The following is a 21,150-nucleotide window of genomic DNA, read 5'->3' as shown; positions in this document are numbered from 1 at the left end:
AATTTTAAACAGCAAGCTAGCTTCTTTCTAGGTTACTAGTTGCTCGAACCGTGTATGGCCCTGATAGGCCATGAAGATGCTGCCCGTTTGCTCTTATTATAACTACGTTACAGCCAGAAGACTATTTCTTTTAGAGACATTCATATCTCTTCATCAGAAGATACATCTGCAATACCCTGGATAAAATTCAATTCCATCTGGGTGGGGTTAGATGGGAATGGAACCTGTGTGTGTACCTACACACACAAGGATACCAAGCTATATGCTATACTAATGATAACTTGCCTGCATACGTGTTGGCCTTGTTCAAAAGATCTGCGCATGCATGCATATCAGCAAAAGCACGAATCCCCAAGCAGTTGATAGGGTGAAGCTGGGATTCCAAAAATTCACAGCAAGTCCTTTTCACATCCTGCAGTTGCAAGAGACCAGCTGCTGGGAGCAGTACCTGTAAGAAGCAACAGGTGGTTACCATTCCCATTCAATTCTCAGATTATACAAGAATATTATTCTCCATATTAATAAAGAAAACAAAATAACCCATTAAAAAACTAGGACTAAAGCAGGGAGGAAAACTGCAGCCCTATGTGACTGAAGAACTTAAAATTCAATATTAACATGATTTTGCAAATACCAGTTAAGATTTAAAATAATAAGCAAATCTTTACCACCATGTTCACTGTAAAATCATTCCATAGATTATAATTCTCACACTTCATGTTAACTTTTCCAAATATTCATTCACAAGTTCCCTTCTTACTGTTCCAAACAGTCCATAATTAATCTCAATTCCAAATCTTCAGTTTAGATATTTCTTAAAATCAAAGTTTTCTAGACCATGACAGAGTACGTAAATCTTGTTTACATGCAAGTACTGGATATTCTACAATTTTTCAGCATCAATAATAAGCATTATATGGGAACTTTTTGGAAGAATGGCATTTAAAAGCCATATAAAACATTCTCTAACTCATTAAAAACCCATATTAATAAGGAATTAGTGTAAATTACATATCTGCCCTTCAACTTCCACAAAGCAAGTAAAAATTAAAGAATAATTAAAAAAAAATCCTATAACATGCACTTCATTTACCCACTAAAACTTTATGGGATTTAGGTGAACTATAATTGTGCTTTGAGCAAAATCCCATACTGCCATCTACAATTTCTTCTTCATAATATTTTTATTTCTGTGCCTTTAACAGTTACTTTAATGAGACTTTTATTTTAGAACATTCAGGTGTGAAATTGATGTTAGCCTGCATCTTTAGTGGATGACAACACGCAAGATTTTAACATGGAAATCTTGCAGCTGTTCACTTAAATATACAGAAAACATATATTATAGGGCTGCATCAATAATAAGCAAGAAATAAAAAACACACCAGAGACCACCAAATGGGCGTATTACTCATTAATATTTGCTTTTCGTTTAAGCAATTACTTGGCAAGAATTAAAGAGAGTCAAACAAGAAAACTGGAAGAATAACGAGGTCTGGAAGAGCAGAATAAAACAATTTAGAAACCTATATGACACTACATGAAAGCGGCAGAATATACTTCTTTATTACTCTTTGGAAGATGTTTTAGTAACTGTGTAGAATCAAATATTTGCTATCGTCTTTGTAAGCGTCTATCTTCTCTGTGTCTAAAGAGCTAATATTATTGTTTACTCTTTAGACTTTCTTCTTGAAATAAAACTAAAAATTATGACACAAACTAAAACAAAAAGGACATCAGGTGAAATAATACCTTGTAATGAACCCTTGTAAAGTGAATGTCTGCTTTACACTTCACTTTTGATCCTGTTTCTGTGACTTATGGCTGTTCTCTATTGAGCTTGCCATATATGGAGCCTCCTTGAAAACCATCTTTCTGTTCCTCAACATATTAATCCCTAATTTGAAGCAATAATCCACTATAGTGTATATTTTGCATATTTGGCTATCAATGTGGACAGCAAAAAGGAAAGATCATACGTTTAACAAAAGTTTGCTTTGAGTATCAAACGCTAATGAAAGAGAAATGAAGGAAACACACAAATGTGATTGCACTGACATACAGACTGCTCCTAAGCAAAATACCTGAAAATTAGTTTAAATCTTAGATAATCCTTGAAAATATCAAATCAGTCTAACAAAATAAATGGAGAAGATTTGTAAGTAATAAGCATAAATGTCACATAAAGGCACACAATTCAAAACAACATTAGTAAGCTTAAAGGTTACTAATGACAAGGTTAAAACAGTGCAGCGAAGTAATTTTATTTTAGCATATGTTTATGCAAATGTAAAGATAATATCAGTAAAACAATTTCTATTACAACTAAAGTATCAATAGTTATAACAGTGAGTAGATAATTCCTTTTGTAGTGAATTCTAGGATAAAATAGGATCATGAAATTAAATACCAAAAATCAAGGCTAGAAATCTAATACAAGCATTTATTTATAGAACTAGCCCCAGTTTGCTTACAAATCAGGTAACTAATTGAAGAACAGTCCTAGGTAATTTTAGGCATTTTATCTGTATAGTTTAGCAAATAATTCTGAGAACACTCCTTGACTGCTTAAATGGATTCAGTAATGTATCCATTACAAAAATATGTAAAATCATGATCAAATCAGTAAGCAAAATGGAAAGGTGAAATATGAGAAGGGTATGCAGAAGGATTTAAGATTTGTATGCACAGTCACACTGAGACACTTGCTCACTCATATGAACAGTGAAGCAGTGTTACAAGGACTAGACGACTACTCTTCATTATGGGAAATTCTTAAATCATTGTAACTGAATTTGTACAGCTACAGATTTCAACACATTTTAATTATCAGACAACAATACATTTAAATCTAAATATAGTTATGTGTATATCATTAACTAAAAAAGAAAAGAGAGGCAAAGTGCATGAAATTTATCCCACTGAAATTACACATTGGGCTTTGGTTACTAGGCAACAAGAGCTGGGATGACATCGAGCTATCTTCATTTGTACCTATAGAACTGTTTGCCTCGAAGCTGCAACATTTAAAAATACAGTTTCATCACAGGCAGATTCACTCTACTGAAGCCAGGGGCTGAACTACAAAGGAGAAAAAAAGACCAGAACAACCCAAACTCCTCTCAAACACATTATAAAAAGCTTTATTAAAACTGCAGTACGGATTAAGTTTAGCTGCTGCCGACTCTAAACTGGTAGGCTATAGCTCAGATTTATTCCCAAAAATAGCCAGTAGAGGGTATCCTAACTTTCCTTTAAAGATCAAAAAGACTAATATGCATACCGCTTTGTACTGCAAGGAATGCAGGGGGGAGCAGTGCTGGTGGAAATAACCTCCAATTGCTTATTCTATGAAAATGTATCCTCATCACAGAGGTTGTTGTTTTTATAATCAAAGAAACTGAACAGATTATAATTACAGATGGCAAGTAAGAACTCTTGTGTGTGTCAAAATTGTGATGATGAATTGTGGAATGACTGCTAGATTTCCTAGAACAGATCATTTAACCCTTACAAGTCTCTGAAGACAATTCCCTGGTTATCTCCTCCTGGTTCTGCAGTGATACTCCTATTCCCAAAGCTGTGTACACCTGCCATGCGAAATACGCCTTTCCAACCCCACTGAAACAAAAAGGGCTGTGACCAGGTACAAGTATTTGTTTTAAAATCCACCTGCAGTGTCACCTGTATAGTCAGGAGAGATCCAGTTAAGGCCCTAAACTCAGGTGCCTGTTTTCACTGGAGTAGATTCAAGCCCTTCAAAATGATTCAGCTAGACCATCAACCTGTATCTGAGACTGCTGTCCTCTCTTGTGGGCCCTTCAGGTACATGCCAGGAGTATGTTGAGCGCTGAGGGTACTAATGTTGCCTACAGCTTTTTTCCCCTCCTTTTATCCAGACAGCATCATGACTCTGTTTACTCTTGTGCAGCCAGACATATTTACTTTATGTGACCAAAGCATACATGCATTGAGCTCCGAGGCAAGGAGCAGCCAGTACAGGCAGGCACCTCTCCTGTCAATGCACAAAGAACAGATTCACAACAGTCTTGGGGAGATACAGCTTGTGTGACCAACAAGCTGCGACAATGGAAGAAGGCTCAAAGGAGATGGGCAAAGGTGATGAACTCAGGAAAGAATGTAATGAATGAGCACCAAGTGGTGTAAAGAAAGCTCAACTTACCTCAATACAAGAGGACTGGAGGGTAACCTTTGTTTTAGATATATGGCTGTACCAGCAAGTCAATCAGGTTGTGTAAACAGCCTTCTCCAGGATTATCAGTAGAGTGTAGAATTTTCCCCAGCTAGCCAAACCAGTGAGGGGGGGAGGTATATATGCAGATCAGCCCAACATTAACTATTAAATCTGACCAACCAACAGAAGGAGCTCTGAAGAGAACAATGGGCTTGAGCTGGTTTTAGCCCAGTGAACTGGGGATGCCCAACATCCTGACAGTGGGCAGAGACCAGTAATGGGAATCACTTTTGCATGGCAATTCAAATGTATATTGCAATAGTTTTATTGTGCTTGTGTTGTGATTTTAGTAGATTGCTCTATTTCTCTAAATCAAAGCATAACACTATGCAGCACAAGGTCTCTTCAAGTCAGTAAATTTTACATCAAACATTAAACCCTCCTTGTGGGTTTGACCTCTGAAGCTGGTCAAAGAAGCTACCCTGGAGTGCCTCCACATCAGACAAGGAAGTTCCTCCTCTCCAAAGGCTGCTAGTTGACCTAACAGGCATCCCCTGACAGTATATTCGCTTCCTAAAGTTCATTGCTGCAATTGTCTTGACACAACTCCCACAAATCGGTACCACACATAAGCTTTTCGTAACGGTCCGGCTAGCTGAGAATGGAGGAACAAGTCCAGTGAAAACAGACACCAAGATGATCAGAGGGCAGGAGCATGCGATATTACAAGAAGAGGCTAAAAAACCTGAATTTGTTCATCCATAAAAGAAGACAAAGGAGAGGTTTTTTTACCATCCACAACTATCTAATAGGAGGGTAGAGAAGAGTGAGCTGGACTGTCTTTGGAGATGCAGTGCGACAAGACACAAGTAGGAAAACAGGAAAATCTGACTGGAAAAAAAGAAGGAAGGTTGTTTTTTGTTATTTTATGTTGGTTTGGCATTTTATTTTGTGTACTTTTATTTTTTTTTATACCATGAGAGTGGTTAAGCCCAGGAAGATATTTCCCCAAGAATTTGCAGAATCTCCACACTTGGAGATATTCAAAATTCAGCGGACAGGCCCCTCAACCTGCTTTCACTGGATCTGATTTTGAAAAGTTCAAAGTAAAATTTAAATTTATTAAAGCCTTCTGCCAGCTGATTTAAGTCAATTTGTTTCAGTAATTTTATATCAATAATGCTATCATCTTTCCACTCCTCTTTGTATCGATTGATTCTCCTAACATATTGTGCTACCTGCAGTATGAAGATGCCTAAGGCGATTTTTTGATCTGCACTATTTTTTACATTCCCTGGATTTCTTTAAGATTTCAGCCATGAATTCTTGCACAAATTCAAATTGATACCCACCAACAATACATTACTATCAATATAAGGCCCATTTGAAAATAATGAACAACATATTGCAGGGTTTAGGAATAAAACATCCCACAGCATAAACAAACCCAAAATTTCTCAGAGCATGAAAGTACTTGGCAAGCAGATAAGCCAATAAAAATCAAAACGGTGTATGCCTAGAGAACTGAATAATGTGCTGTCTAAAAGCAAAAGATTTCATTCTTTATCACATGGAGGGGGAAGAAAACTAATCTGTAACATTAGAAAAGAGTCTAACCTAGGAAAATAGATGTATGCAAATCCTAACACAGCAATGCAATACAGAAGCGCACAGGAAAGCAAGTTACAACATTAAAATGAAATAAATTTCAGAAAGCAGCAGTTATGTCAATGCCTATCATAAAACAAATCTTGAGTAAATACAGAGTTTAACCTCTGTTTCTGAGGTTTAAATAACCATTTAATCAAACTGAACTCCTTCACTTACTGTTTATACTACCATGGCATAAGGAAGAAGGAAATTAAAATAATGGTCAAAGATAATCCACATTTTCTTTTTTTTTTTTTATTATCATCTGCATGCATCTGTGCTGTAATTAAAACTGTAGCTTGTAACTGAAGTGTAGTCTAAGTTCTAGTGAAATCATTCAGCACTGTATAGAAATTATGCTATTTGGGAGTATGCATACAAACCCACTAAAATAGATACAAACATTTTAACACTTGCATCTGTGGAATAAAATGTAGACATTCCAATTTTGGAAAATTCAGCCTTGTTAGCATTTCTATATGAACCACATTTGCAAGTTAATTGCCCTGCTCCAGTGTTAAAATATGTAAGTAAGATACTGTACTGAATTTAAAGATGTACATGAGCTGCAAGTTTTGAACATGATACCATGTATCTCATAAAACATACCTTCTGGGTATCTTAACATCCTTAACTTTATATGCTATAGCACAGTGAAGATGTGAATATATAAATTTGTCCTTTAGCTTAATGAGCCCCATCCAATTAAAAATCAGCTGCAGGTGGCAGTTTTATAATCAAGAGGAAAGAATCAGACTGCTGAACAAGATACAGTCCTATTCCTTCACATCCCCTTAGTACTAGACAAAAATTGGTAGAGAACCGTTTCAGCTGGCAAGAATGAAATACTTGTGAAAATGTAATATTTTGAATGACTGACACATTCTGCAAAAAACTAAGTAGCTCCCAACTTGGAAAGAAGTGTGACATTAAAATGGACTGTAAGGAAGAAGCAACTGGGTTACATACCTGCTTTTTAACCAGCTCATAATCTGTACTTAAGCGTCTATTTCAGTTAGTGAGATGCAATTTCTGGGAAGTAACTGATTTGCTCAAAAACTGGCTTTAGAAGAGACACCACTATAAAAGATTATTCTGAATGAACTACTAATTTTAATTAAAACGTTTGGGGTGCAGATGGGTTTTTGTTATTTTCTTGGGTTTTTCTGAAGGGGCTAGGTGTGGAAGTTTTGGGAGGTTTCGGGATGCAGTTAGGGGTTCCTGAACTGCAGAAATAAGATTAATGAAGCAAACAAAGTAACAGAAGGATCACTTTAATCACATAATACACTACACTTAATGGTATCCATCTGTTCTAAAAGGGAGAACCATGCTTGAACCACCCTCATTGGCTTGAAGATTCTCCTACTCTTCTCTATCAGAACAGTGTCTTAACCACCACGTAACAGTGCATTTTGGCTTAAGCCTCCACACAAAAGAGACAGGTTGATTTTCTATTCTGATGGTTATTTTTTTTAAGTCATGAGCCTTTCATATCCTCTGCTGCTGTTAAAAGATACTGAAAATAGAAATGAAACATTGTCTCATTTGGAGTGGAACACTCTTGAACCTAAAATAATTTTCTTCAAAATTTTGGATTTTTTTTTCAGTGAAAGAATGGCAGACAGTTTGCTTTGTTAGAAACAGAGGTTTTGATATGAAGTTTGATCACTGAATTTAAGTACATGCTCAGTAAATCACCTAAAATAAAAGCTCAAAATCCTTCATCATACTGTAATTCAGGGCTTAAAAGATAACACAGCTGCATAAAAATACCTTATATTTTCTTAGGGCTGGAATAATTTAAACAAGACTAACTAGTTTGAACAAAGCCAATTGCTGGTGATAGTCTGTCACTGAGAAACTGGACAATTTAGTCTTTAACTACGGGAGCTGAAGTGCTAGCCAGTCAAATTAACCCACAAAGCTCCTCTGCAGAAGGATTAAAAGAAGCTGGAAACACTAAGTAGGCAGGATAACATAACTCTATATGGTCTTCAATCTTTCTGTAAAGGCTGACCCACACAAAGAATCGCTGCATCAGCTGATACTTTTAGCTAATGTACTTCGGCTATAAGATCTACCTATAACATCTCACACCTTCAGTACCAAGACCACCCTCAGTCTCAAACCTCACTGACAGATACACGTTGGTTACACCAAAGATGACTGTGATAGAAATATTTTAAAAATAGTCCCTAAAACTAAAAGACTGACAAAGGATAAAAATGTTCATGTTCTGCGTTTCCTAAAGTATAAAATACAACTTTGGGGGGATTGAGGGGAAGGGCATTGAGGAAGAAATTGTTTTCTGGGTTTTTTTTCTATATTACAAACTGACTGCTTTGTAACAAACAAGTATTTTTCTCATAGTATAACTGCATGTTTTCTGGCAATCTTAAAGAGAAGGATTGAAACACCATTTGCAAAGCCTTAAATCCTGTGCTGGAAATAGTGGCATAACTGGGATAGTAGATTATGAACCTGTTTTCTCTGTTATCCCATTCTCTGCATCCATACTACTGAGTTTTATAGTAATACAAACCTGAGAACTAAGTGCAATAGAAAAAGCATGAAATAGAAATACTTTGTGTGCTTACCTTCAGTACAAAAATTTTGTCAAGATTACCATCTAATGTGCAATAAATGGCCCTTCAGTAAACTCAGACATTCAATTACTCCAGGCGTTTAGTGTTACAGTTATGTTTTTATATTTTACTGAGATAATGTCTTTGGAGACGTTCAAAACCTGCCTGGACACATTCCCATGTAACCTCCTCTAGGTGGCCCTGCCTTGGCAGGGGAGGTTGGACTAGATGGTCTCTAGAAGTCCCTTTCAACCCTAATGATTCTGTAATCTTTTACTTACTCAGTTTCCTAGAGCAGACCATAATTATATTCTCCTAGAAATGTCAGAGGAATACCTCCTCCTCAAGAAAAAAAAAAAGGAGGGGGAGGGAAAAGGGGGCATTAGGCTTAGTGACAGATTTCATAATCACTTTAATCTAGATACTGTGCTTATAAAATTTGGGTATATAGGAACAGAATTCCCAACACAAATACATCTCTAGGCTCCCATTTGATTATTTTTTCTTTCAGATGGAGGTTTAATACCTATGTTTCATGATTTAAAGCATGACCAGTATCCAGAAAACACAAACATCTTCAAGAAAGCCTTTATTCAGTTTCATCTAATGTGGCAACATATTGCTGAACCTAGTTGCAAGTAAGAGACGTCAGAGAGTCTCTTCTTTAAGTGGCTTAATTTACGTGTAATAAGCGCCTTGAATTTTACAGGGAGGTAGGCAGGCACACACACTTTTATTTGAGCAAATGACCTCTGCACTTTAAGTTGGCAAAGGGCTGTCTTTCAGGTTTTGCTACAGGTAGCCTTTTAGTCATACACATAGATACATGGATGACTATGGTAAAGGTCATAGCTGAGACAAAAGGAGCTGCTTTCATCTGACTTGACAGAGTAGAGTCTCTAACACAGCCTAGCAGCATGATGATTTTAAAGATCACAGACTCAGAAAAGTTGCACAAGCTGCTCAGTCTAGGAAGGCAGTTTACATACAAAAGTTCTTATTCATTAATGTCTAGTAAAGGGCAACCACATCCTTGCAAGGCAAGATGAAGGCATCAGGTTTTAGAATCAGAAAACTTGTGATCTCGGTCCTGATTACTTGTGACTCACCTGTTGGTCATCATATCTCAGTTTCCCTTTTTTTCTTTCAAATAGTCTATTCAAGACTGTAAGCTCTTTTGGACCACATCATCCTTATAGCATGTTGCTGTAATACCTCTCATAATGGAGTCCCAATCCCAGGTGGCCCATAAAACAAAGGGTTAAAAATATTTTCCAGGCTAGCGTAGAACTTCACAGTTTTTTTTTTTTGCATGTTAAAACCAAACTTCACTTGAGAAAAATCGGCAGTGTCCAGTGCTTTGGAGGTAAATAAATGTAAGGGCTGCAACAGGACAAGAGCCTGGTCTTCCAGGTTTGAAAGGGAGCAGTAAAACATGGTGGTGGAGGCTACAGTTCTGGTTGGTAGGTCATGGATGCAGGCTTCTTTTGGAAGTAGAAGGGTAGAAGATAAAAAGGAAGAAATTGCAAAACTTTTGCCCCTAGAACTGTTTTTGTTTAGCTCTGCTGTAACCAGATAGGGATCCCCTCCATGCTCTCAGCCATGCTGGAAGCAAGTTTGGCGTCCGGCTCGAGACAGAATCTGTTACATCATCCTCCCTTTCCCAGTATGTGGTCAAACCTAGTATTCACTGAAATAAAGCTTCACAGCATGGCTATGCTTCTATCAGCACTGTGTCTTCCTCTGTCTTTCCCCCTTTCGAAAGAAAAGGGGAAGAGGAAACCTAGGATGGAGGAAAGCAGAACAGATGAACCCAACCCAGACCTAGACCTCATATGATCTCACCTAATTAGGGAGGTAAACCTTACAGGGTGAAAACACCTGTTTTGAAAGACAGTCTATCTAATAGTAACCTAGGGTTCTCACATAGTCATTTCCAAATTAACCAGCACAGCTGGAAAAAGCACACTGCTCACCTTCTGCATCCTATACAGCTCCTCTCATGCATTTTGCAGCAACATACTTTATTCATTAGGCATACACTCTAAGTGTAATAACAATAATACATATGTACAGGTATGGCTTTGTGCAATCCTCTCTAGGTATCTTAAAGAAAAACTTACTATCTTTAGGCATAAGTACATAACTCTTTTATCCATAAAAGGGTATGCAGAGTCTCTGAAACAAATGAATTTTGGAAGAAAAATAGACTCCTTGTTTAGTCATCTCAGAGTCAAGCCAAAAAAGGCCTTAATCTTCTCCCTCTCTTAAATGATAGCTTTTCCATGCCTTTAACAGCTTTAAGCCTTTCCCCAAAGTGTGCTATTCACGTCATATTTTAGATCATCCAGCAGAGTGTTACAGGTGAGAACACAGATTTCTACAATGACATACAGATGCTGCTGTGCCTTTTTTCACACTCCTTTTTAAAACATCTATTTCACAATGAGCAGAAGTTTTCCTAAGGTGACTACAGTATGTTATTCTATTCTGGGAAAAGCTGTTAATGTAAAACATAGCAATACGTAGGAGTAATTCAGATTTTTCTTTTCATGCATTGCTTTACACATTCCAACATTAAATTTGGTCTGCTAGCCCGACATCTAGCTTAGCTAGAAAGCAGTAAGATTTTCTATTTTTATCTGGTACTGAAAAAAGTCCCTAAATCAGTTTATCACCTACATCTCTTGCTACCTACTTTTCAAAACTAAAGAAAATCTGTTCTTTGGAAGCTTGTGACAGATTACAACCATTCAGATACAGTGAAAGCCAACTATTTATTCCTATTTGTTCCTGTGCTCCCTAGGGATTTTTGATCTATTTATTGCTCATCATGTGACAATATAGGAGGGACTATAACTAACTTGACTTTCAAAAGCCTTTGATACGGTTATTTCTGGACCACTCAAAGAATTACAGGAGGTTTTTAGGAGCTATGCACAACTCAAATAGAATTCTAAAACATATGGAAAGTTTGAGCTTCCCTTATGTTACCTGACACTAACAACAGAAAAAATCCTTTATAATATCTCTGATGCTCAGGATCACCAAATAACATTGTACTGATTTACTAAAATATGATTCGAAACTGCTGGGAATAGCCACATAGAGAATTTAACAGTTTTTTCATAGACTCAGCCACCTCACTTTAAGTTTCTTGTCCATAGGTATGAAAGAATTATTTTTATATATATGTCTATAAAATCCTATTTCCCTAGTGATGAATTATTCATATTCATTTACTTCAGTGCCTCATCTTTGATCTGTAAGAAGATGCACTTTGCATCTTCTTACATATGTCCATCGGCATAACTGGGACTTTCTACCTTACTTATTTTTTGGCACCTTGCTCATGCATGACTTTGGCAGCCTACACGCTCTCCTAAATCACTCATTAAAGAAACAATATGCAGGAAATGAACAGCTGTTATATTTAGAGCTGCAGTGCTGAGTGAAAGTGTTTTATTCTTTTTATCATTTAAATTAAACATGCCTGTTTAAATCCTTCAGTGACTTCCCATTCACCTCCCACAGCAATCAGAATCACATGCTTCTGAAGTGCAGGATTACAGATCAGTATCTCTTCTATAATGTACTCCTGCCTCAACCTCACTTCTGTCTCACCCCATCACCTCCTCCATGAGTTTCTGATTCATTCCTTGGCTCTTGCTTAGACCATGCTGACACAGCCAAGCTACAAGACTCTTTACTGCCTTTGCCCAGAAGTGTCTCTTCTAAATATACAAAATTGAGTGGGTTTTACGCCCCTTCAAAATATCTTCTTAAGGAACAAAAATTCTGAAATAGGGTAAATCTGTGATTCAGTCCATAAGACCTCAGTCTCCCTCCAGAAGACATTCAAGACTCTCTACCTCCCACACACACTGGTGTTTGATAGTCCAAGACAGTCTTTTACAGCCTCACCACAATTTTCATTCACTCCTCATACCTTTTGATCCACATTTTAGACATACTTTATCTCTTGTGCTCAATCTCAGTTCTGTTTCTCTGTTATTTCTCTTTAGCAACTAGAAGCCAGTGTACAACAGCTCAAATTTCCATTCAGGTATCTTTTCATTTTTACAAGGCTCATAGCCTTCTGCCTACCCAATTTTCTCTAGGAACAAAGTTCTGGGATCGCCCATTCAGCAAGACCATAGTAAAAGAAAAAAACAAAAAGATGTTATAACAAGACTCATTGCCTGGAGGACTGGAAAATGCCAGCAAAATGCAAATAAAGCATCACTTGGAAGATGGAGAGAAAGCAGCAAGGTATCTTCAGAAAAGAGGAAAAGGAAGAAAAAAGGGAGGAATGTAAAAATGTGAATACCTCAGGTATAGTTGCCTTATCTGTGCAATCTGTGCTTTTCCTCATTCTGATGGCCCTACCACCATTTTTGCATTTAAAAACTGACAGAGAGGAAAATATTAGTTTCCCCACAAAGTTTTTTGCTTAGTATTTTGGTCAGCAGCTCTTGTATGTGAAGCTTACTCATTTAAAGTGCAAATTAATGAATCTTGCATTGGTAATACAATACACCTGTAGAAAGATCATGTTCCTCTATTCCCTTCCCTCCTGTACTCCCTCTCATGACAGGCAAGCATGTATAAGCAAATGAAGATTGCATAGTAGGGTTATTTCACTGGAAAAATTAAAGCATTTACTGTTGCCTGACATGTCTTACAATGCATAATAATTCAAGAAGTGTGCCACTGTCTCTCCTCCAGCTAAGCCATATTAGTTGTGCCTTCACATTATTAAAATCCTCAAAGCTGTTGTCACAAATACAAAAAAATGGGTCAAAGGAGGTAACCAGATGGTTGCTTGAGCCTAATGTATAAAATACGTACAATAGCTAAACAGTGGTACTTCACCGGTACTCATTCAGCATACAATCAAACAGCATACTAGCTATACATCAAACGAATTGGACTAAACAGGCTGTTTAGTCCAACACTAAATTCTTTACTAGTAAAGATTAAACATGTTTCTATGAATAGGGTTTATAATAAAACTGATATGAGCCTGGATTTAGGTACCTCTCTGCAGTGTCAGCAAGCCCCTAACAGTATTATATCTGTGCTGGCACAGAAGAATAAAAGTGAAAGTTTGGTTTACCATATAGGAAGTGGTTTAAATACACATCAAGATTAACCAAATTTTTTAATTCAGTTTTAATCATGAAATCATTAGGATGAGCCAGTTTTATAAAACATTTCAATCTGAATGACTCTTAATACAACTTCAGAATTTGCAAACAGTTCCAGAATTTAGTAGCTATGCCACTGCAGCCATGATGGAGTTCAGCAGAAAGACCAAAGGCCTGTTTATTTTTAAACCTCTATAAGACAATCCAGTGAAGAACTCCATTTCCTCCTACAGCTTTAATCTGTGTCAAGGAAATAAGATCACTGACCACCAATAGCTTTTGACACTCAACATCTGTATTACATAAAATAGTTTGTAAAGAAAAATGGTTTCAAGAATTAGTGCAGTTACCCAAAACCTATTAGCAGAGAAAAAAAAATGAGTTTATGGATAGGAAGTTTTAGGTCTCCATGAAGGCCATGTAAAAAGCGATGGTAAAGGTGAAATATGATAGTGGAAACACAGTGGTTTCCAAGATCAAGCTGAGTCCAACAAAGACCCACTGGTGTAGGATATGGAAGATAAGGGAACCGAAGATCGCAACAAATATTTTAATTCCCTCAGAAACAAGCAAGCTTGTAACCTGTCACGTCAAGGTTCAATAATATATTAAGGTTCATCATATATTAAAAGGGGGGGGGGGGGGGGAGGGCCTTGTTAAAAGGACACTGAAACCATCATATCAATTAGAAAGTTTAAAGCATCAGTTGAGATACCCTATGTCCTTAAAATCTCTACTTATACACTTGTCTCTCTTCATAAAACATTCTCACAAGGGCATAACCCATAAACCACAGTGAAGAGAATCACCAGCGAAGCTGCATGGCTCTTCATGCTGGGACACACCACATAGTCTTTAAATGCTTCAATGCACTTAAGAGAGAGCATTTTTCATTGGTGTTCCTGAATCTTAACCCTTATTCTAAATGTCTAGTCCAATATTTAAAGCGAGTTACAGACAACAGTGTTAATTACTTGGTTTTTGACAACTGGTATTTCATCTAAAAATTAATGCAGCTGACAATTTAGTCTGTCACTGCATAACTGCTTTTGCCTGATGAAAAATGTAGCTCATTTGTAAAAGTCATATCTTGACAAATTATCCCCTACCTACAGAAGTTAAAAAAAGAGAGCAGGTATATGGCTTAACACTTGGTCCTTCAGCTAAAAAAAAATCTGAAACACATGTACTAGCTGCAGGGGCAGGTATGACAAGCTGTTGTGGCATGCAAGATGATTATTAAGTCTTAACAGGTAAAAACATCAAAGCAAGACTCCATGTGTACCTATTTGAGGCATCAGAACACAGCGAAGAGACCATTTTTGGTTTTTTTTCAATAGTGCTGACAAATTATGCAGTATGACAATTCAACATTTCATGTTATTTAACATTATGTGAAAAGAAAATCCATTTTTGAGCAGCTGTATCAATTGCTGTTAGCCAAATCTGTCCAAAATGTTAAGCTTAAAGGAGGTGATTTGGGCATCAGAGTGAGTATCAGCTCAGGAAAAAAAAAAAAAAAAAAAAATATGAACAGCTTGAAAGATAGCTATACAGTTTTAATGAAGATTTGGCCTAACAATCTCTCTAAAAAAGCTATGAACTGCAGCAGGATACTTTGCTGAGTTGCTGGCAAGTTAAATTTAAGTCACAAGAAATACAAATTCACAGATTTCAGCTCTAAAGATGCCATCAATGATATTTATAAACTTTAGCATAAAGTCAGAGCTATTTTAATTAAAACCAAACCAAAAAAAAAAAAAAGAAAAAACCAAACCAAAAAAAAAACCACACTGCAGCTACTGACAGGGAAATCAGTGTAATATTGCTCTTTTTACTTAAGGACAGTAAGAGAACTTAAACTCATTCACCTCATTCACTCCAAGAAATTATCTCTAGGAGTGGTGTTGTCTGTTCATTCTTCTTTAGGAATATGCAGAGTTTAGCAAGAAACCAGCCTGGAAGGTACTCATATCGCTTAATGCTCTGTCTCCAGCCCCAGATATGCAAGCAGCCATGTGTTGCAGGAAAGATTGTGGAAGTGGCTATGCAGGTACCATGGAGAGGCAAGATGACTGATGTACAAAGAACTGAGGGGGGAAAACCCCACTGGCTTAAAACAGACACCTAGGAATTCAAAATTATATTCCATTAGTAACTAATATAGTGAAGACTTCTGGTGGAAACATAAGTATTCTCTGAAGAACGTTTTTCAAATGCTGTCATCAGGCAATTGTGGTCAGTAAATAAAGACAAATGCAAATGAATAAAAGGTCTTTATCACAAGCCTGCAAACTTAAGGGATGTCAAATTTAACCTGCGGTACAGCAGTAATAGTTTTATTAAGTTACCTGCATCTGCTAGAAGATTGTGACTGCTTCCACCCAGAAAAATTGCTATCGTTACCTATATTATCATCACCAAACTGCACTGTCTATGTATAATACTCTGTTTGAAAGACAGTCAGTGACTACAGTTAATTCAGGATAAACTCTTCTTAAGGAGCCCCACATTTTAGTAGAGTGCACAACTGGGGAGGTACTGTACTTCTATTAATTATCTGTTGGTCTCTAAATGATATGCAAGGCATTAATCATGACCAGTAGGGCTGTCATTGCCTAGATCCAGCCTTCCCAGCACTCCCTCTTCTCAAGATACACTTTCACTTAAGCTGTTTCATTTTCCCCGGTTATCAAAAAGTCCTTTACATGTACCTCTGTACCGCTGCATGTACAGAGGTACATCTGTAAATGCATCAAGATCAAACTTGTTCCCTTCCTGCCCTTATTAGGTTCCTAAATCAAGTGCAGCATTTTTTTTCCAGACATGTCTTTCATAGGCTCTCCTAAGGAGAACAACCAAGTTCCCATGGAAGCAATTTCAGCATTATTTTGTCTCAGAGCAGTTGTATATGTATATAATATACACACAATGTTATATTTAAAACAGGACCTACTTTATCATAGGATTTAGTGAAAGCTTCACAACATTCAGTTCAGTTGAATAAATATTTCTTTTATCTCTCCCACCCACTTACACAGCAGCAGGCATACTTCCAGGACACAGAACGCACGTCTGTTCAAGTACTGAAATGAACTCTCTCCTCTTACGATGTCCAATCATACATCTGTAAAGGACAGTCAAGCCTTCAGTTCTAAAAAGGAAAAGTCCTTTAAAATACCCCATTGAAAACAGAAAATTTCCTGTGTTCATAAAGAAAACTGAATATAACCTTTGAAAGGTGAGGGACATCTTTTCATCCAATAAGGGGAAAAAAAAGAGATGCTCTTTAGTTTTCAAAGGAATAATTGATTGGTAGGCTTAGAAACTCTTGAAAAACACTCTAAGGTATCTAAAATGAAACTAGTTTAAAAAAAAAAAAAAACAAAACACATGCTTTATGCTCTTTGCACATCACAGTATTTGTTGCTAACTCATATAAAGACTTTTAGTTTAGTCACCAGTTCATATACACAATCTATTTCTTTTGAGGATAAAGCTTGGAAAGCATCAAAATTTTGACTCTCAGCTCAGATACAAAGACAGTATGGCTCTGAAGATTACTGGAATTTAAGCTATAGTCATTTGATCATGTAAGTGCTCAAAGACTGTAGCAAATACTAAGTGATGAGTCTTACCAACTGATTTATACAGTCATTTTACATTTTCTTCAAGCTAAAAGCACACACAAACAGCTGCTGTTATTCTGGTGATGTGCAACAGTAAGTTGTTAAACTGGGAATTCCATTGTGATCCTGAACTCACTTTTTAATTAAGCTCCTGTATACTGGTGTACTTAGTAGAAGAGGTACTGAAGAAGGGAACAGACATGAGTTTAAAGAGGAAAAGGAAAAATACCAACAACCCACTGTTCTCAGACTAAAGTTGAAAAGACAGCACTGGACCAGCTACTAAGGAGAAAAACAACTGTTACAGCTGAACCCAGGACATAAACAAACAAAATAACAACACAACTTTGTTACCAAATCTGATATTCTAGTATTACAAGTTTCATACGAAGCTGGTGACACCTAAATAGCGGTCATTTCACATATCACACCCACATAAAACTGCTTGTGATGCATCTTAAGCAGACCACTTCTAAATATAACAATTTATTCTGAATATTTTGATCCAAGTTTATCCCAGTGTTCAGCAGAGGAACAAATAAGGAATGTCGCATGTTGTGCAGAATTTTATTTTTGCCTTTAAATGTGTACTCAGTAAAGATTAGGCATGGTAAACGTTGACCTTAGGTTTACATGGGCTTCATGTTACTGATAGCACATATTTTTACTACACTTTACTGGAACTAATATCTACTCCTTGGTGGTTTCTTGGTTTTCTTCTGTCCTCCACAACAGAAACAAGCCTGGCTTATTAATTCTTCTGCGTTCTATTCTGTGTAATAGTATCCTCAAAAGATACTCCAAGCATTTTTAAAATGACTTGTACGCACCTTTCTTCTCCTTCCCTGCCCTCCACTGCCAAAATAGATGTAAGTTTACAGGATTTTCATAGGCCATTCTTTTCTTTTCTTGCCAAGTTTTAAAAGGTAATTGAACATTTCTCCAAAATTAAAGTAGTTAATTTCTTTCACTTTTTATTGAAACCAGCTTTAGTATGTGGCTGTACTCTGGAAACAGACTTGCAAATTGGCACCTTTTCCTAACAGATAGTTCCTGGTTTAAAAACAAAGTCTAGCCCTCTAAACTTACTAAAAGATACTCTACTACTATAAGCCAGGTAACGACTTCTGCAGGCTGTGATTTTAGTTTATTAAAAGTATTATGCTAATAAGGATAGGTATTTAAAACACCACTCAAATTGGCATTTACCAAAAATAAGAGGTACCACAAATTCCTTCTCCCAGTGCATGAGGATCATATTCACATTTTCATTCCTTCTCTCTCTACCAGTATAAAGAGAGACTGCTAGAAACAATGTCATGTTACTGGAAAAGAGAGCCCACTCAATGACATAAAGAAACAACCTCTATAATTTATTCACAGGATAATAATTTCACTCTAGTCTGCATTAACAAGGCCTCAGTGGATTACTGGGTCCAGTTTTGGTCATTACATGTTAAGCATGTAGACAATAGGTGAAATGGAAAGAGTCTAGAAGAGCAAGATGAATGGTAAAAGATTTAGAAAGCATTACCTCCAAAGAGAAATCTATGATGTGCAGTCTAAGGAGAAAAATTAAATTACATGAATGTCTTTCAGTACTTAAGACTGTTACAGCAAAAGTAGCAACAAATTGCTTTACAAGACATCAGAAGGTCTAGAACAGACCAAGGAAACTAGGGAAGCTATTAAAGCAACTGCAACAAAGTACATGAGGATTGTTACAAAGTTTTCGCTTTTCACTAGATTAAATATGCTCTGCCAAGACTAGATACATTCAGTCACTTTCACTTCACAGAGTTCAATAGCAATTATCTTTTATGGTAGCCTTATAACCTCCCACTCTTCCTTCTTTTTGCTCTCTTAACATACCCTCGGTCCTCTCTGTCCAACTGTTTGTGGGTCATGCCACAAACAAAATTCAGAAGCTGGCCAACTTGAAAAGCACACATCTGTTTCCATAAGCTTTAGGACTTCTTTGGGGTTTGGTGTGAGATACCTGTTCATTTTCAAGCTAGAGGACATTTTAGGATTCCACAACCATGCAAAGTTTTTGAGCCAGGAGAGATACACCACAAATAGTCAAAGCCCATGTTACCAAATACTATAGAGTAGAATGACTGCCTTAGTAAAAAGTTTGGACAACATAAGCATCCTCTTTTTTGCAGATGCCTTAGAGAAATCAGCTGCTTTTTCAGATCTTGTTTTGACAGCACCCCAAATTGAATGTGCTGTGAACTCTTAAGCCGTCACCCCATGACACCATGCAAATAGAAGCATGTGTGTTATACTTCAGATGGCAATCTGCATGAACAGCATGAGTTACAAAGGAAAGATGCATATTGTGCACTTGTGTGTTTATAATATGCTTTGTCCTACACACACACTGTTCTTGAATAATTTCAGAAAATGAACACAAAAAGTTATATATATTAAAAAGGATTCTGTTCAGGATTTCGGACTTCGTGTTGGCTGTACCTACCACAATTCTTTAAAGGGAAAAATATGCCAGGACAGAGCTTTGCAAAAATACCATTATTTGTGATTTTTATCTTCTGCTTGTTCAAAAGCAAGACACCATGTTTATCAGTAAGTCCAAACTGAAGCTATGTGTAATGTCTTCCTGAAGCAACAAGGACATGTTGGCTCCTGACCCTTCAATAGACTAACCCAAAGTATTGTGTGAACATAACAACCAGTAGCAGCACGTTACAAACCAGATCCTTGAAGTGATCCCATTAATAACTCAAACAACAACAAAAAAAAAATGCTGGGGTGCAGGGAGGAATGTTTTTCTGTTTGTTTTATTTTTACATATGTTCAGTGACCTGGTTTATAAAGTAGTACAGCAAACACTTGTATCAGCACAACTACAGGAACAGAGGACTAGCAGGGAATCAGAAAGGAACACAACCATCTTTATCTGGTGTTTACTGCAATCATATCTCTCCCTCTATCAGCCTGACCTCTAAAGCCCATAACAAATCCACAGTCCTCAAACAACTGCAGGAATTTTTTCTCCGATGTATTTGTGCTCAGTAGAGGTCTAGGTATACTGCTGACTAAATATGTGCTGAACTGCACACACATAGTGTGGGAGAGTTACTCATGCATGAGCTTCTTATAGTAACTAACTCTCCCACATTGAGCACTGCATGTAGTTAATACCTATATGAAAATTGAAAAAAATCTGATGTGCAGTAAAGTTCCTTTGCCTTCTGAAAACATTAACTTTAATGTTCCTTTCTTAAAACATGAAAAATGTGATATTCCATTAAGTCTGGCATTTAATTGCATTTCTGGGGAAAAAAAAAAATAAATAAAAGAGAGAAAGGAAGAGCAGAGAGTTGAGAATACAGGAGAACGTGACATACGCAAATACAACAGAAACACTGGTATAGCATTACGCGAAGTGTGTGCCATTAGAGATGAATGATAAAATAACTCATTCTAAATGAGGGAAAAATACCAGAAGAAATCCAAGAATGTACACATTCATATACCAGCTGCCTTACTCTTGGGGGCTGGTGGGGAACCTAATGAACCAAGAACTGAAGAAAAGACCAAATGTTCTTTTGTAGTTAACTAATGTAATGATAACAAACAGTTTATGCACTAATGTGTTTTTCTCCTCAATCACTGATTACACGTGACTTGTTTACTTCTCCTCAATCACTCACTCCCCCCGCAAAAAAAAGAACAAGAAATAAAATATAAGTGAGATCACAACAGTGGGGAGCAGAAATTAACAGCTCTTACTCAGAAGTTGCAAAGGTAAGGAAGCATTCTCCTGTCCACATCTAGATCAAGTAAGATACTAATGAAAGAAACTCTTAGTCAACTTTCCCCTTGAGAAAGACCAGTGAGCTTGGCTATACGACTAAGTGTTCACTTGTAAATAGCTTTCATAAATATACAATGTGACTATTTTAATACCA

The 21,150-nt window shown here is 36.8% G+C and overlaps 1 protein-coding gene across 3 annotated transcripts in view; it reads right to left on the bottom strand.

Annotated features, from left to right (window-relative positions):
* Positions 1-21,150, bottom strand: part of KLHL2 (kelch like family member 2) — a 60,250-nt gene that overhangs the window by 24,096 nt on the left and 15,004 nt on the right. For 2 of the 3 annotated variants that reach the window (XM_062613801.1, XM_062613880.1), the window contains one exon: positions 286-448. In XM_062613801.1, coding sequence (XP_062469785.1) covers positions 286-448 — 163 coding nt within the window. Of the gene's footprint in view, positions 1-285; positions 449-16,620; positions 16,711-21,150 lie in introns of all 3 variants that reach the window. The other variant, XM_062613950.1, reaches the window with a different exon arrangement.

Source organism: Pezoporus occidentalis, unplaced genomic scaffold, assembly GCF_034315485.1.
Source record: "Pezoporus occidentalis ecotype Australia unplaced genomic scaffold, CSIRO_AGI_Poc_V1 ctg1, whole genome shotgun sequence".
Classification (NCBI taxonomy): domain Eukaryota; kingdom Metazoa; phylum Chordata; class Aves; order Psittaciformes; family Psittacidae; genus Pezoporus; species Pezoporus occidentalis.
Note: the sequence above shows the minus strand (reverse complement) of the source record. Positions and strands in the feature narration are given on the sequence as shown.